Source organism: Battus philenor, unplaced genomic scaffold (genome assembly GCF_028537555.1).
Source record: "Battus philenor isolate CCGP_79_NKW_IND1 unplaced genomic scaffold, ilBatPhil1.0.hap1 SCAF_4, whole genome shotgun sequence".
In the NCBI taxonomy this organism is placed as follows: Eukaryota; Metazoa; Arthropoda; class Insecta; order Lepidoptera; family Papilionidae; genus Battus; species Battus philenor.
In genome coordinates, this window is record NW_027181704.1 from 767,773 (window position 1) to 786,330 (window position 18,558).

General features: G+C 33.8%; 1 protein-coding gene and 2 non-coding genes across 3 annotated transcripts; all 3 read right to left on the bottom strand.

The window, feature by feature from the left end:
* Nucleotides 1–11,930: 11,930 nt before the first annotated feature.
* On the bottom strand, nt 11,931–12,677 carry LOC137928914 (probable serine/threonine-protein kinase clkA). The gene has a single exon (XM_068771918.1). The coding sequence runs from the start codon at nt 12,675–12,677 to the stop codon at nt 11,931–11,933; it is 747 nt and encodes a 248-aa protein (XP_068628019.1).
* Nucleotides 12,678–12,958: 281 nt separating this feature from the next.
* On the bottom strand, nt 12,959–13,032 carry TRNAI-AAU (transfer RNA isoleucine (anticodon AAU)). The gene has a single exon. It is a non-coding gene; the product is annotated as a tRNA-Ile (tRNA).
* A 4,419-nt stretch (nt 13,033–17,451) lies between these two features.
* TRNAI-AAU (transfer RNA isoleucine (anticodon AAU)) lies at nt 17,452–17,525 on the bottom strand. The gene has a single exon. It is a non-coding gene; the product is annotated as a tRNA-Ile (tRNA).
* Nucleotides 17,526–18,558: the final 1,033 nt, after the last annotated feature.

Here is an 18,558-nt window from a genome sequence, read left to right on the forward strand (position 1 = left end):
GGAACACGTTCCCCCTCGATATGAGAAGATCAGGAATCGTTGCGCATTCAAAGGTTTGTTTTGTCGCTTGATTCGCTAACGAAATCATCACGATAATCTGATTTTGTTATTTAAATATATTTATTATATTACAAGTATATACCATTATGTTCTGCAGTAAACATATTAATAAATAGATTTTTTATTAGTTTACTTTTTTTTTATGGTCCCCGCTGTTGGGGACCTCTCGTTCCCCTATCTCGTGTGGGACAGGGACTTTTTATTTCTAGTAATTTATTCATATTTTTTATTATTATCATTCTTCTCTTTCATGTATCATCTTATCTATCGTACTGTTTCTTTCGTTCTACAATTTTCCCAGTCTTTCTCTTTCATTCCATTACCCATATATCCATCCTCAACCACTACATTCTAGGTTTCCTTACTATTTTATTTTGCAACATTACATTTATTGTTCAAATATTTAACACGTATTTTCTTTATAATTATCATATTATATTATGCTGTTTATTGCACTATTTTTGGTACTACTATATTTCTTTTATTTCTATATTTTAGTGTTTGTTTTATTTTTACTTATTGCATTTATCACCACCTTCCTGCAGTAGCTGAGGAAGCATTCTCTATTAGTTTACTTACATCGTTCTATAAAAATGAATTTTTATTAAAAAAAATAAATGAATTTCTAAAACAGCGCGCGACGTGCGTCGCGTGGCGTGGCCGAGTGAGAAATGGGCCGCGTGGGAAATACAATTTCGTAATACCCTACAAACCAACGCAGTGATTACACGCCGTTCTCTTAAGTTTTTAATGTCTATGCACTTTAAATATTTAAATCGGGGGATCGTGACCCGGTTTTATTTGGATTACATGCACCCTTTATTTAGTTTGCGAATCTCGTGGTGCGGTTGTACAAATATTCTTTTTTCTAACGGTTTGTATATTTTACATAAAAATATCTATGCAAATTTTTCGTTAGAAACTTTGTTTTATAATTTAAAATAAATTCAAATATTCTTTCTCTTTCTTCGGGTCTCATTGAGATGAGAAGACTATGCAAGAGTTTTCTCGAGGTCATACATTTGTCCAAAAATATGGTACACTACCTGAGTAGGCGTCCTTACTCTGGGAAGAATATCCAGAAAAAGAAACACCCTGTACCTAACTCACTTTCAAGCCAGTTTGAAGGACGTTCACCATTTACAAGGTTCAGGGAAAACGAAGGGGTCATCGTGATCTGTCGAACAAAAGACACCCTCGGGCTGTATAACAGTGTCCGTACGCTGGTAGTAATATCACGTCATACACGTGCGTGTATTACACGGACGAGACTCAAGACGCGATCGCAAGATTCACCGATGTGAATACGGCAGCCGCCGCACAGATACTGACGCACAACCTGAGGATGCCAATATGGAGTATGGATGAAGAAGTGGTTTATCATATAAGCATTATATAAAAGCTTATTGTTTGTATAAGAACACTATATGTAACTGTCAAACATACGACGTCGTTAAAAACCGAAAAATAACGCATGTATGTCTTCCTCCGTTTTGAGTCCTATAGTGGTCTTTTTTGAAAAATATATTACGCCATCTTTGTCCATCTTTGACTATGTTTACCGACTACTACACAGGAAGTAGTTCAGACCTGATCGAACCAGAGCATGCATTTATAAATAGTCAAACTAAAATTATAATATAAATTAACATAAAAATTTAAATAGGAAACATGTTCTCGTAAGTAATTGTTTATTATTAATATATTAAAATTCATAAACGTATCATTTGATTCTAAAATACGATATAATTATTTGTTTTAATATACTGAGAATATGAGAAAATAATTTCCAAAGCTATTCATTTGTAAAATTGGTAAAACGTTTATGGTTTATCTTTGCTGTATGTCACGCTATTTAGTCATTTATACCTTTTCCAGGTTGAAAACTTTTTGTAAATAGACTATAGATATTAATTTATAATTATATTCGACTTATCTTTTATTGAAGTTTTTTTATATGCCAGTATCATTTTGTTATAAAAACTTTTTTCAACAAAACTTTTGTTTCGAATATTCGTTATGGCAATTACGTAAATAAATAAATAATTTTCACTGTAAAATGCACTTTAATTGAGAAAAAACTTTCTTATTTCGTTAGAAAAAATAATATAATTTCGTACAATCTCACTACAAAAATTTACAGATTTATCAACAATATTGCTGCACCTGATATAGTATAGAAACATACATTTCTAACTCCAATACTGGTGACTTTTAAAAACAAATTAGCTTTTTGAAGACTGGATGAATAAAAAATAAACAAAATTTAATTGAATAAAGACATGATAATTACATTTTCCTTCGAATTACAAATGTTGAGATCCGCAGTAGATCCAAAGGCATGGACGTAGCTTTAACAACTGCTCGTCTGAGGTCAACCGAGCTCTAGGAACTGCTCGTTCGCAGTGAACCGCCCACTGTCACATCGCTCGTATAAACGAGGGTCGTGGGGACCACCACCACGATACACGCCACGTCGGACATAATTAAGTTGACGACTGTTAAAAATAAAATAAATCATTTATGACACAAGGTATACGTATGTTCTAAAAAATTCCACAGATAATTTCATATCTGGGCACTGGAGAGATATAAAATTTAAAAACAAAAACATATTATTGAAAAACCATGCTATTATGTAATAATATACTGGTGTTAATATATGAAATTATTATTAAACACTCTTTATAAAACTAATTTGTAAAGAGCAATTGTTGAGTTTCTCGTCGCGACTGTCTTTCATGTGGGTGGTAGCTTCTTGTAGATACAACAATGCCGACATTTTATGTTGATTGATGATTCGAAAGTGCTTGTAACATCCTACTTGAATAAAGAATATATTTGATTTAATTGATTTAATATTTCAAATTGCACTTAGATGTATATATAATACGAGCAAAGGACGTACAAAAATATGTTAGTTCAATAGCCAAAAGTTTTACAATCTACATCTAGCTTTCAAATTCTAAATTAAGTTATATCTAAGTCAAGTTTCCATAACTTACAGTGAAAGTTTTCATACGAAATTGCGTACAATTGTATAAATTCATTTCATTCAATTCAGACAGCGCTTTTACGAAAATATCTTTCTTAACTTAAGGTCGATGGATAAAATTTGAAATTCTTAAATATCTAGAATCACTAGCTGCAAGGCGAAATAGCTCATCGGTTGGGTCTGTAGGAATGGGGGAGAGCATTACGAATTCAATCTCGCGGGCAACAAATTACGTCCACGGAGCGACTCGCAAAGGAATGACTTTGAAATAACTCGCTTATCGCCTTAGACGCGGTACAAGTAATAAGAGAGACGATTTTATTATCTCATAATAACACTTGAAGACCATCAAAATTACGTATTCTCTTGTTCATTTACAATGATTCTGTGGCGACCTAAAAGCACACATATTACGCGAGCGTTTATTGCCTGCGCGGGCGCATCGTTCAACTTCGGCTATTCCTGCGCCTTCTTTTAATATTCTTTATTGTACACGATAAGATACATTTATTAAGTTTTACAATAATATACAGAAAAGTACAATAGGCGGTCTTATCACTCAAGGCAATCTCTTACAGACAACCATAGTAAGGAAAAGATAATAGTACTTATAAAGGGTACCTCACGTGTACAAAAAAGAAATACATATTAACAAACAAATGAACTTAAATATACATAAACATACATACATACGTGTATAACAAATATTTTTATAATAAAAAAGGTTTAATACATATTATAAATATAATACAATAATAAATAAAAACATCAAACTGAACTTCTTTGTGCTTGGTGTCCTTCTAGATGCTGTGACTTCTCCAGCTACAATTCTGACGATTGATCTACTGGTCAATGGGGCTCTCATTGCAGCTTTCCCACAGATCAATGTTAGTGATTTTCTCTGGCAAGTAAATACCAAGAATTTGACAGAGGAAGCGGTTGATAAATACTTGTAGTTGGCGCGTCATGTCTTTTGTAAACCTTCCTCTTTCGTGCCTTTACGAGTTCAGCTAGTGGAGAAGAACTACCCATGCAAATATCTGTACCTTCTTCAAGGTTAGATCACCAGTGTACACGATTAATGGACCGAGGTCTTCACCTGTCATGTGTTTATCAAGATCGACCTAAGTATAATGACAGTGGTTATATAACTGATGTCGTTCGAATTCGAATTCGAACGCTGATTTAAATTCAAACGAAAGAATTATTTTTAAAAAAATTATTGTGGATGTACTGGCCAGCAATATGAAGAATTCTTACGTAAACACTTCACACCCTTACACTTCTAGAGACTAATACATTATTTGTAAAAAAAATTCGCATTACGCTTTCAGCCTATGCCTTGGAGCGCTGTTGGCACGCTGCGGCACTTGCTCAAACTATTTAAATCCAAAGTTTTCAAGTCACTGTCAATTAGTTCGGTGAACTCAATAAAAATATTTATTTCCAGACCCATCGTTAAATAAATAGTTAAATTTAACTAATTTACAATAAAAACAGTTCAAGTCTACAGGCAACGGAGCGTGTATATGTTTAAATGGTTAGTTTATATATATATATATATATATATATATATATATATATATATAAAATCGAACCCACGACCTACGATCGCTTATTTAAACATAGTATTATACGTTAATTAGTATATATATACATATATTCGTAAGTATTTAAATATGTACATATATACGTGAGTGTGTGTATATATATACTAATTTACGTTGAATACTAAGTTTAAATAAGCGATCGTAGGTCGTGGGTTCGATTCCTCGATCATCACAATCTTATATATTTTACACTTGGTGCATTGATTATATGGAATTGTCACTGCTCACAAACAAGTTTCCAAAGGATGGGCAACAGCGCCCTGTGCGTATCATAATTCTATACTGCAATAGCCTTTGTGGAATATCCCCCTATAGATATCTTTTCGGAAAGTGACTGTGGCTTGCAGCGGTATATCCGCTGAAACGATGACTATTTTAAAATCCTTTGCACTATGAATTTAAAAACATAGCTGAAAATTGTATCTAAAAGATCGTATTTTTTTATTAATGGAACAGCATTGATTATAATGCTACCGAAACCGCTGTACCACGCTAAAGGTATGCACGCAACGAGACGAGGGGAAGTACGCTAATTCGTTTCGCCAGCCATCAAAGCTTACAGGAGCGGTGCTCACGCTCTTTTTCTTTAGTCACCATATCTCTGTACTTCTTAACTAAGCGGTACAGCCATTTCGGTAGCATTATAATATAGATTTTGAGTAAATTTATGTACCCTGATTAAGTTGTTTACTTAGGAACACATAAACGACTATTTAATTATAAATAAAAAAAATTTATTTATTCAAATAGCTGCCGGAAGTGCCCGATTTACTAGAAAATAGAATTATTATGATTACATCTCTCATACAAAACTCAAATGCACTACCTTTCTGCGAAAACCTAATAATGGTAGGCGCAGACTATCGTTGCCCATTAGGAAAGCTATGTTATCTATTTATAATTTTGATACGTCTTCGTTGCTATATTGCTTACTTTGAACATTTTTAATTAAGTAGATAATAATGTGAATAAATGTACAGATACATTAATAGATGCAGGAAAAAATAGTGATGAAAATAAAATTGTAATAAATCACTTTTCTTCTTCTTTTCAGCTGATAGACGCCTGCTGCAAGGCATGGGATTCCCCCAAATATTGCCACGTTGCCCGGCCCTGCGCTGCCCGAATCCAGGGACTTCCCACAACCTTAACTATATCGTCAGTCTACCTAGTGTGGGCCTGCCTACGCCACGTCTACCGGCCAGTGGTCGCCATTCGAGAACCTTTCGGCAGCCTTCAGACGAGCAATTTATAGAGCAATGTCGATCATATCGCGAATCTCCGAGCGAAAATACGAGCATAGCCCTCTCCATTGCTCTCTGGGTGACCTCGAACTTTCTCATGAGAACAGTCATATATATTACTAGCTGATCCCGCAAACGATGTTTTGCAAAAAAAATTAAAGTTTTTAATTAACAAATGTAAGATAAGGGTTGATTGTAGAGGGGTGAAAATTTAGGTTTGTATATATTTTTGTATGCTGTATCATAATAAAATAAAAACCAAAAAAATTGTCTAAAAAATTAAAAATAAAATTTTGGGGGGGACCACCCTTATCACTTAGGGGTATGTAAAATAGATAGTAGCCGATTCTCAGACATACTGAATACGCATGTAAAATATGGTAAAAATCGGTCAAGCCGTTTCGGAGGAGTTCAAGTTCGAATACCGTGACACGAGAATTTTATATATTAGATAAATAATTTGTACAAAGTTTAAATGTGCTTGTAAATAAATACAAGCAATATATAAAACGCCCCGCATATAAATGTCTTCCATACATAAAACCGTCATGTAATACCTAAACTAATTAATTAAAATTTTTTTAATCAACACTCCCCTCGTTTATTTAGGACGCCGTCCGACGGTGCTAAATGAAGGGTTGCGTGTTCGGACATAAATTACTCACCGGAGGGGTCTGTGGCTGGCGCCCAAATATCACTCACGTGGCAACCCTGCCGGCGGAATGCGAGCTACGTGACCTAACCGTACATACGTAACTGTTACACGCCGCCTTCATTTGTTACGTCTTATTACATTCAATGTTAACCGAAAAACAATTCTAATTACAACATATTGCGAATAAAAATACGATTGAAGCAAAAAAAAATATGCAACATAAAGAATAAAGACGTGTGAAGTTACATAATTTCACGCTAGATGGCGCTGATCGTATTTTAAATCGCGCTATTATTTGTACGCCATCTTCGTTCATGAACCTTTCCGTTCCGTGAACTCATATTCTAGGAACCTGTAAAAAATGCTAAGGTAATCAGCACTAACAATAGTGAACACAATCAATAGTGGTGTTTATAGCGTCTTCTGATTTGATGCAAAGGAACTGGAATAGTAGATGTCGGCTTGTATAATGTTACATAGATCTACGATAAAATCGAACAGCACGATATACAATGCTGGTTGTATATCTACAAGTAGTTTGGGTGAAGGAGTGGTATCGGGAACGTTTAGTTTCGGCTTTGGGGACGTTGAATGGCATGCATTCGAAAGAGTCGCCACAAACTTGTAAATTATTCTTATTGTATTTAAGTCTTATATCAATTTTGAGTATAGAAAAAATATGATTCCATTTTTAAATTTAAAGCTAAGTTCGCTGTTGTCAAAACCTTTCCCGTTACTTGTCGAATTTCGACGCGACATGGAAGTATTTTTGGGAAACTTCAACTTTTCAATACCAAACGAAACGTAAGGAACTCAAAGCTGTCTGCTGTCATCACGTCGGCTCTTTACGCTCCATTAGGAACAGTGCTAGGCTCGGAAGTTTTTCGACAGTTTTAAGTTTTGTGGAAAAACCACACATGTCTATTACAAAAATCTCACTATGAAGTTTTTCCACATGTGTCCACTGTGTTTTTGAAACTCATATTAAGTACATTTCTATTCAATATGTCATTTAAATTTGCTTCACACGGCTTTCAACGTTAAGAAAGGCAAAATTATATTCATCAAACACCCCTTTTAATGTTTTTCTAATAATTGTATACACTTTTCTTAAATTGGCTCCTTGATTATAGGACCCAGCAATAATTATTGCACAACGACCTTTGGAAAAAGACAATCGGCTTATTTCGGCTTTGTAGAGCACTATCTCTGTCCCACACTACCTATGTGACGTTTCGTCAGTCGTTGTATTTTGTGCGACAGAGATAACGCTCTATGAAGCCGAAATTAGCCGATCGTCACTTTCTAAAGGTCGATGTGCAATATTAATCGCCGGGTACAATGAAAAGGTTGCTCATCCCTGCTTTAGATCAAGGAATACATATTTAAAATAATAGAACAATCGAATATAGAACGTAAATTGGTCGTCAATGATGTTGGAGTGGCGAAAATACATAAATAAATAACACCAGTACACCTAGTCTCTTATGTTGGATGGATATTAAAATATAAATAAATATTTATATAAGTTTTTACAGAGAAGACAACAGATAGAGTACTTCCAAGTTTAAAACTATCCATACACTCTCTGTAAGCTAGTTACCAACGTACAACCGAGTTCTGAACTAATTTCAAATTATAATTTTAACAAATAAGATTAAAAACTAACTTGCATCATTAAACTATTTATACTTTATGATCAAATTGTCTGACTTTAAGTAGAGAAGAGTATTGTTAACTTTGAACAGAGTTCCCCAAACTTTTTTGTGTCGTAGACCCCTTGCCATGTTTTCCCGTTTTGGGTAGACCACCTACTTACCTGATATTGATTTCCTGTAAATTTCTAAACTGTAGTGAAGTTTAATGTTAAAAACTGAAAAGTAAAACACATGTTAATTTATACATTTATTAATTTAATTTAAATTAAAACTACTTAAAATAAAATTTTGTATCTATTATGTAAAATATACGTAACATTAAATAAACATAAAATAAACTATAAATAAAATTACACCAAGCGCATACCACACAAAGCGAATACCAACATCCTACAACTTACACAACTTTATAAACATATGTAATAAATTTTACTTCATAGGTACTTTTATAAATAATGTAAATGTTTTTGATATTATAAGATAATATGATGTAAGTAAATAGTACCTATCAGTGTATGTGTTGAGATCCACTATCGTGGACCCCCATTTTCATTTCATGGACTTCCAAATTTTTTTTTCGCTGACGTAGACCCCTTGCAGGTTGTCATAGACCCCTAGGGGTCGATATAGACCACTTTGGGAATCACTGACTTAGAGGAATGAGACTTGCGAACGTATGTCACTAGTTCGATTCCCAGGGTAAAACTTTATATTATTCACTATTTACAAATAAATTTACAGAGGATGGGCAGGAATGTCTTCTGCGTACCATAATACCACACTGCGATCGCCAACCTACCTGCAAAACCCAGGGTGGTGTATGAATAATCTGTATGAAAGATTTATTTTATTCTGATGTCTTTCATACAGTTTCCTTTGTCATACAAAAGGGAAAGGTAAATTTACTAGGGACTAGAAGTTATTTACAATTAAAACAAAACAAATCTATACCTTTTTAAAACGCGTATTGCTAACTTTTAGGGAACATAGATCTTTATAAAACTATAGAAAGGATAAATTCATTTTCAAAATTTGTACGCTTTCTATATAAACATGTACACAAATATATGAGACAACATAAGGTTTAAATATGATTTTAAAATCTTTAGTAAGAAAGAAAAAGTAAATACATCTATGTATTATTAGAAAAAAAATCTTTGATATCTTTAAAATTATTAATATTTGGATAGGATATACCATACATTGATCTACAGCAAATCATCTGTACATTCATCCTTTAAAGTTTTCATTGCCCATTTCTAATCATCCTGTATAATAAATAAATCTGTATATAAATATGACAGTCACACTGAGAGTATAAATTTTGTATTTAATTGTTTAAGTAATAATCTATCATTATCTGCAGTACTTGCGATTTACATTACAGCTACTTTATATATGAGAAAATACCCAGTTAAGGCTTTAGAAACGGTGAAAACCAAATATTTCCTCAGGCAATCAATTAATTGAAGTGCACCATTACGAACTTCTTTTTTCTAATTATCCGTAAAAGGGTTTACGTGTGATCCAAGTGAATTTGAGAGAAAAATTGTTGGTATTAAAAATATTACTCATTGAATTTTGATACGAAAAGGATAAAACATTTGATATTTTCGTAGCAATTTGATTTTAAAAGGACATGGTTTGTATATGCTTAATAGGTTTATAGGTAGTTCGTGATGAACCTTATGGGAAGGCATATATGCCAGGAGATCAATCGGTTACGAACCTGATATGCCTCCATCAAAGATAGCCACAACGGCTGGTAATTGAGTCGTCTGTTACCCTTTCTCGACAGCCTACCCACGCGCTTACTTGCTCGTGGTCGAGAACTTGGAAATTATGAATACTTCAGCCCCAACATTGCACGAAATCACTCAATATCCTTTGCTTTTTCTCTGATGATGTTAGTTCTGTTAGCCCAAAGGCTTTTACAGCTTCATCGGTACTGAGTTCACGGAGCGGAAGGGTCCGTGAACTAGATTTAAAAACTAAAAACAAAAGCTGGTAGGGCGCCTACCAGTTGAACGAAGACGCTTGCACGTTGTTAAGGCTCTTCGCGGTAGAGCTTTGACGGGGTGTGTTGCTGGAGTGTGTTTGCGGGTTAGGACGGCAGCGTGGGCCACAGGCGAGCCGAAGAGGGATCCGGATCCAACCACGGTCCGCCCATGTTCGCGGTCAGGAAGCGGGCGGTTACTCACTAAAAACGGATGTTGTGGCGAAAGTAAGGTATTTTGGCACTTAATATCCCGTATTTGTAAGTGTCAGAAATGATTTTGAGTTACAGTTAACAAGAAGAGTGGAGAGTGACACCGTCGCCTCCCTAATTGGAGACAGAGAGTGTTGCCACATATTTTTGAGGTATTGCCAAAAAATTATAACGTAAGTAAAAAATCCTAAGTAGTTCAAAATAAATTGTAAATAAGAATAAATTAAATGTATAAATAATATAACAGATGTGTAGAAATCCAGAAATAAAAATCAAATTTGAAACTGTTCCATGATATACCAAAAGGCCATGGACGGAAGAAGAGAGGCGAATTGTAAAAGAAGTGTAAATAAATGGTACGAAGAAAAGATTTATAAGAATACTCGAATTGAATTAGTTATTTAAAATAAAAAAGATCCTGTCTTCCGTATGAAAGGGGTAAAAGAGACCCCAAAAATGGGACCAAGAAAAAACAGCGTCCTTTCTACTATCATTTCAAACAAGAAATTCATTATACTACATCAGTGATCTTGGTTCTTCTGTAGATTCATTAAAACAGTATATATTCACAATTTAAAATTATAACTGTACAATCCAAAAATAATATTTAAAAGCATTTGTATAAATAAAAGATGATGTACACAGTACGCAATGAGCGTAATAGAGTTTTACCTGTGGACTGTAGAATTATAAATTCAACTAAAAATCGTTGATTCAGAACAATTGCACAGACAATAACTCACGTACAAGCAATGTCAAATTTATCCAACGAGCTAATGAATAAACTTTGCGATCTGATACCGCCGGAGTTAGTAACTAAAGTTAAATTGAATCATGGCCTACCGCCCACGCGGAGGAAATTCATCGAACAGGAATTGGAAAGATTGAACAAGCGGGCTTAGTGTCGTAAAAACAAACGAGTTAAAGGTATATCACAGGTAAAGCCTTATCCCTGATTTTAATTGAAATTATAAAATGTATTTTTTTTTATGATCTCCGCTATTGGGGGCCTCTCATACCCTATCTTGTGGTGGAACAGGGTCTTTATTGCGCAATTTTTTTTTCACATAGTTTTTTTTATTATTTCCGTTCTCTGCTTCCATTCTTCACATGATCTTTCATTCCATTCTTTTATACCACATTAAATGTATATTACGTCGCATTGAATAATAAAACAATCGAGAAATAATTTATCACAAATAAGTTTATTATCTGTTTTTTATGTTTAATACACTGGCTACTTTATCTGTTCACCGAAAACATGTTTTTACAATATTTAGCCGTGGTAATCCAGTGGTAGAAGATTGAAACTTGCAATCGTAGTTTGCAAGTTTTATTCCCGGGATGCGATCACATATACTTCATACTTGCATTAATTATATACGATTGCCACTACTCACCAGCTATCAAAGAATCGACAGCAGCGTCCTCTGCATACCACAATACCACAGTGCAACTGCAAACCCGCCTGCCATACGTGGCAATTATGGTATATCACCTCATAAATATCTCAGGGGGAAGTCTATGCCTTGCAGTGGGCGTTTATCAGCTGCAAAAAGAGAAAAAGATAACTTATGATTCTCATCATTATCATGATTCTGATCATTCCCGTGATTCTCATCATTCCCGTGATTCTTATCACTCTTGTGATTCTCATCATTCTCGTGATTCTCATCATTATCATGATTCTGATCATTCCCGTGATTCTTATCACTCTCGTGATTCTCATCACTCTCGTGATTCTCATCATTCCCGTGATTCTCATCACTCTCATGATTCTGATCATTCCCGTGATTCTCATCACTCTCGTGATTCTCATAATTCTCGTAATTCTCATCATTGTAGTGATTCTCATCATTCTCCTGATTCTCATCATTGTAGTGATTCTCATCATTCTCCTGATTCTGATTATTCCTATGATTCTCATCATTCTCGTGATTCTCATCATTGTAGTGATTCTCATCATTCTCGTGATTCTGATTATTCCTATGATTCTCATCATTGTCGTGATTCTCATCATTATAGTGATTCTCATCATTCTCCTGATTTTGATTATTCCCATGATTCTCATCATTCTCGTGATTCCCATCACTCTCGTGATTCTCATCATTCTCCTGATTCTTATCATTCTCATGAGTGTCATGATTCTTATGATTCTCAACATTCCTTTCGATATCACCATTCTTATCGTTGCCATCACAGTCATCAATCTTATCACTTATATTGTTTATCTCTATCGTTGTCATAAAGCCAAAAATTTTGTATGAAGCAAATCTTGCAAAGAGATTTAAACTTGACACCTGCAATTCATAAGTGAATGCTAACCATATACAATTATATAGAAAAAAAGATTAGGGAGCTTTGCAATTTTTAAATAATTTAAATTATTTTCATTTTAGTATTTTACACCATAACACATACAGAATATCACGCTAAATATTCATTTACTTACATAACCTTAACATACAAGACCATTTTTAATATTGACAAGATATAGCTAAGTAATTGGGAGCATAAAAAATCCATATGGCCCATGAGGGGATCGAACCCGCGACCTTCGCGTTATTAGCACGACGCTCTAACCAACTGAGCTAATGGGCCGCTTAATAACATTTGAAAAATTTCATTTCATTTCATATATATATATATATATGTATTTGACTGGAGATAGTACTTTTTAAAAACGCAATATCATTCACGTATCAACTCTGACATCACCAAAAATTTCGGTGATCACTGTTCTTCCAATAGAAATTAGTTTCAGAGAATTTGAAATACAAAATCATAAGCATTTTAGCTATAGAAAACCTGAGAGAGGTTATTTATCCTAAATAAAAATAGACTTCTATGTGTAAAGCATATAACTTTTTCAATCGGAAGACAATTTTTTAATTTGTTTATCTTACCATATTTGGGGCAGAGACTTTACTAATATTATAATTTTATTCATCATTCTCCTTTTATTATTTTTTCCTACACTACTTTTGTCCTCAACAATCTCTTTCTTACCTTCCCTTTCATATTTTCTTTCACACATCGCCTTCCTTCCTTAGTTCTCATTTCTAGATCACAGATTATTATACCTATTTGTGTTGGCAAACATAACTTACCATGTTTCATTCTCGAGTCTTATTTTTGTTTGTCATGCACTGTTCCACCTTTCCACAGAACTCTAGGAAGATAGGGCTACATTTATCGTCCCCAACGAGGGAGACAATATCTTCAGGCTTACCCATTGCCTCATGCAACCTCGAAACCAAGGCGGATCTCTCCAAAATATAAAACGCTAGTAAAGAAGTTTTGCATTGACAAAGCTGTTTATATCTGAGATACAGATATAGTACCGTGATGTGTAACTCATTGTAGTGATTTTTATCAAAAGTTGTACAGTTTTAAGAGTTTCTTTAAAATAAAATGCCTATGCTTTTTATACTTTCTCGAAAACAATGTTTGAACAGTAAGAGTGTTATTCGGGAAGTGAAAACAGTTTTTTAAAATAAGATGAAGAGAGAGAAAAATATTACAGTATATAGAGATGGCATAGATAGGTCGCCACGTGCAGTTTAAGATCGATTATTGTAATGTAAGATCAAATGGTGATGATTTTTGGTAAAGGCTTACAATGTGTATCTATTCGCTTACATATATATGATAGAAATAGTGTCAGAGAACATAAAACGGATGCAGAAACTTTTGAAATAAGATTCAATTTTTGATCATAACGGTCAAGGAGAGGAACAAGGAGAAATTACCAAATTAGCTATTTCACAGGAAAGGAACTAGATTGTCTAAAACATCAAATTTCTTCTAATGTTTTACTTCACTGTTTATGAACAATATTGACGAAGAATCGAACTTTGAACCTGCGATTGTAAGCCTGAAATTTTAATCAATAGATATAAGTATAGTTTCAGGATGATCTATTAAAATTTCATCATATAAATGTATTAAGTAAGGTTTTCACAAGCTATTTCGACTGGTATTAATGACCTGGAGATTGTCGTGTGAGTGATAAATGGAGTGTCCCACTTTTTTAAACATGAGATGCTTCGATATCCTAAAACGTTAGGAATTTCTGTACTTACTCGTAATAAATGGATCATCTGATTTATGATTACGGATTCAATTATTGAATTGAAACAAAAATTGAAACACCAATACAATTCACGTCCGTCTGTTCGTCTTGCGGCTTTTGTAACATGTTTATGGAGCACGTTAAGCATTTCTAAAATTTTATTTATTTCATCGACTCCACTTTATTGTTATAAAGTCAACTATAATTAAATGGTAGTACATACTAGACCAATTTTTCGAAATTGCGACCGATCAAGACAGACAGAGCTATTAGAAAGCTATTCAAGTGTAACTTCCTGATCAATACCGTCTGATATTGATAACATTATATCAAAAAAACTGTGCAAAATTTCTCATTAAATTGGTCAATTGACTGAAAAGGTTCCTCACCCCTGCTCTATCTAAAATAACAGAAGTAGAGACATGTGTAAGTAAATTTAAAAAGAGAAAGTAGATTACAAAACAAAGTAATATTTTTAGTTCGCTTATTCTTTTAAAACTTACATAGATATTGTATATTCATTAATATTAATATCTCTCAGTACCTTAAAACGACTTATGTCTACTTCCCAATGAGTTTCGTGAAGAGCGCAATCCGCGCGGAACACAACCGCATTTGGCAGGCTAGATACGAGAGCTCGGCACAGGGTCGACATACCATAGGAGCCCTTTCGAAACTCACCGACATGAACAAACTGCGAAAACTCATCTAGACATCCTTCCATCTGACACAACTACTAAGCGGGCACGGGTACTGCAAGCAGTACCTGCACCGTTTTAAAATAATCGATAATGAGACTTGCCCATGTGACGACTCCACAGTACAGACTTTTGATCACTTACTCAGATACTGTGACCTTATGTGAAAACCTTAATATACCTCCGTTCAGCTTACCGGACCTTCTCAAGAAAAAATCTACAGCAGAATCTTTTGATGAGTTGGCCCGGCACATTGTCCTAAATCTCAAGGCATTTAACGGTCTGTAGCGCTTGAGCAGCGACTTGAAATAAAATAATGTACCAACTAATATATAATTGAGTATTCCAAATTGTATTGTTAATATATGTAAATTTTAGCTGTATTTACCCGTAAGTAAAAATTGTGTAAAAAAAAATTTTAAAACGCTGTCGTGCCTCGCAGCTGGGAGAAGAAAGATCCGTATCAAATAGCGGCAACCCTCTCCCAACTGTCTGCGTTTAGTTAAAGTGAAAGATAAATATTTTAAAAGAAAACACTAGCGATACAAATTATAATTAATAAAAAAAAACCTTAAAACGAATATCTAAGACTAATGTGTGTTATCAGTGATGACATATCGCATAGAAGCTTGAAAACTTCCTCTGAACCCCATTGACAGTCAGTCGCTCAACGAGCTAAAGCCAGGTGAAGCTAAGAACTTTCTAGAAGATCGAAATAGGATTGAAGATATTAGTAAACGAACAAATGCAACCAATATAGTCCAGCCAATTGTTATGTAGAAAGCAGAGCAAATGACCACTGGAGCTTTTAATATCAAATTTTTGTTACAGTACCTTTGGAAAGAGACAATCGGCTAATTTCGGCTTCTTAGAGCACTATCTCTGTCCCACATTACCTATGTAACGATTCTCAGTCGTTGTATTTCGTGCGATAGAGATAACGCTCTACGAAGCCGAAATTAGCCGATCGTCTCTTTCTAAACGTCGATGTAATATTTATCACCAGGTACTGCAATGATGTCGGCAAAACTGTGATCACTCATTTAAAAAAAAACACTTGTAAAAATATTTACCCGAAGTTATACAATACTTCTCTTATCAGTGTCTCCTGTAAGAGTGATCATCGTCATGCTCCGGTTGGTTCTGGTGCTTCTTCTCTCGCTATGCGTCGCCATATAGCTCAGAGTTTACCGGAGTGAGATGATATATTTACAGACTTATTAGTGACAGTTCTGATGATATCTGTCCATCTCGTTGGAGAGAGTCGGAATCGCCTGCCTTCCACTTTGCCTTGCACCACCGCACGTTCCACGGAATCCTCATTACGGAACACATGTCCAAAAGACTTGATCTTTTAAGATCTAAACTTATGCACAGTTGTCGCACGCTCTTGAAATATCCGTATAGTAGAACGTAACTTACTAAGACATGCAGGATGATTAATAATAGGTGTGAAATCTAAAGCGAATGCATACCTCATTTGCTGTTAATTTATGTATAGTAGACCCTATCCAAGCCAATTGTTTCAGAAATAATATTGTTGGAAAAAAGGTTGTAAAATTCAGATTACTACATGTTAAAATTAATATTGTTAACAAACCGTTCAGACTCTGTACTACCAGGAGTTATTGGCCTGACATTTGTATAGGAAAAAAATTGCAACATTTTTAAAAGTTATCCCTATAACCAACCAGTGTTTCCCAACGAGGGGCCTACTCCACTCGGAAGGCAATTTGATTGTCAAAGAGAACAAGTACAAAGTGGACTAGAAAGGAGTTTAACCCTTTTACTTTAATACAGTTTTTTTATTTATACTTTATTGTACACCATAGATAAGAACTAAAAAAAAACTATTTATATAGAGGTACAAGAGGCGGTCTTATCGCACGAGGTGATCTCTACAAGAGAACTTTTTATTATATTTGTTACATAGGTGGGCGTAAGAATTTTAAAAAGACTGGAGGAGTATGACACAAAACTGCTTGGAAAACACAGATGTACAAGGTTTTTAAAATATGTGTTAAATTTTTAAAGCCTTTTAACTTAAAAGTTTTTATATCTATAATCTATCACCCTGTATAGTTTACACGCGTAGTGTATATTATATATTGATGACTCCTGACAAATAAATTATATGATAAATGTTATATATTTGATTTGTAGAAACGAAATGTCTTCCCGCATATATAAACCACTGGAATATTCAATTAAAAAAGAAGGCAAACAAAAATATGAAAAAATGTTACTTGGCCCATGAGGGGATCGAACCCGCGACCTTCGCGTTATTAGCACGACGCTCTAACCAACTGAGCTAATGGGCCGCACGCATGGAGTTCGAAATTTATTGATATTTTATCTATATTTCTATAATTTTTATAATTTATTTTAATTTTCATAATCTTTTACTTAATATAAATAACCTTTTTAAATCATACTCTATTTAAATTAAAATACATTTTCAAACGTGTCGCGTGAACCTACTTATTTTAAAAATAAAAAGGCAAAAATATCAGTAAAATGACACTTTATTTTTTTCTTGTACAAACACCACAGACTAACTAAAAACATTTATCCCTTCTGTCAAACGTTTCACCTCAATATAATCAATAAAAAAAGTTATTGGAATATAATTAAACAATATATTGTGTAAAGAATAACAATGGAATTATAAACACATTTTTTAACTTTGCTTAGAGAGTAAATCAATATACATATATGTATCATATATCAGAGATCAACCTGCGACTCGCAAATATTAGCGGTTATTCGTAGTGTTATTTTTGCATATGTGGATTTTTTTATTCTTTTTTTAAATTCATAAAATCCAAACATTGATCAGTAACAAGTAACCATTTTTTTAACGTACTGCTATCATCTATCAAATTAAGAAAAAATGCCCTGCCCAGGAATTTTTAATAACAATTTCACCTTGTTTTTTATAAGTACACTAGCTGATCCCGCAAACGTTGTTTTGCAAAAAAAAATTGATATTTTAATTTACAAATAAAAAATAAGGGTTGATCGTAGAAGGGTGAAAATGTAGGGTTGTATGTATTTTTGTATGTTGTATCATAAAAAAATAAAAACAAAAAATTTTGTCAAAAAAATTAAAAAAAAATTTTAAGGGTGAACAACCCTTATCACTTAGGGGTATGAAAAATAGATAGTAGCCGATTCTCAGACCTACTAAATACGCATATAAAATTTGGTAAAAATCGGTCAAGCCGTTTCAGAGGAGTTCAAGTTCGAACACCGTGACACGAGAATTTTATATATTAGATACATATGTTTAATATTATTTACACATATGTAATTGTATTGTATATTGAAACTATTATTATATATCACTTTGTA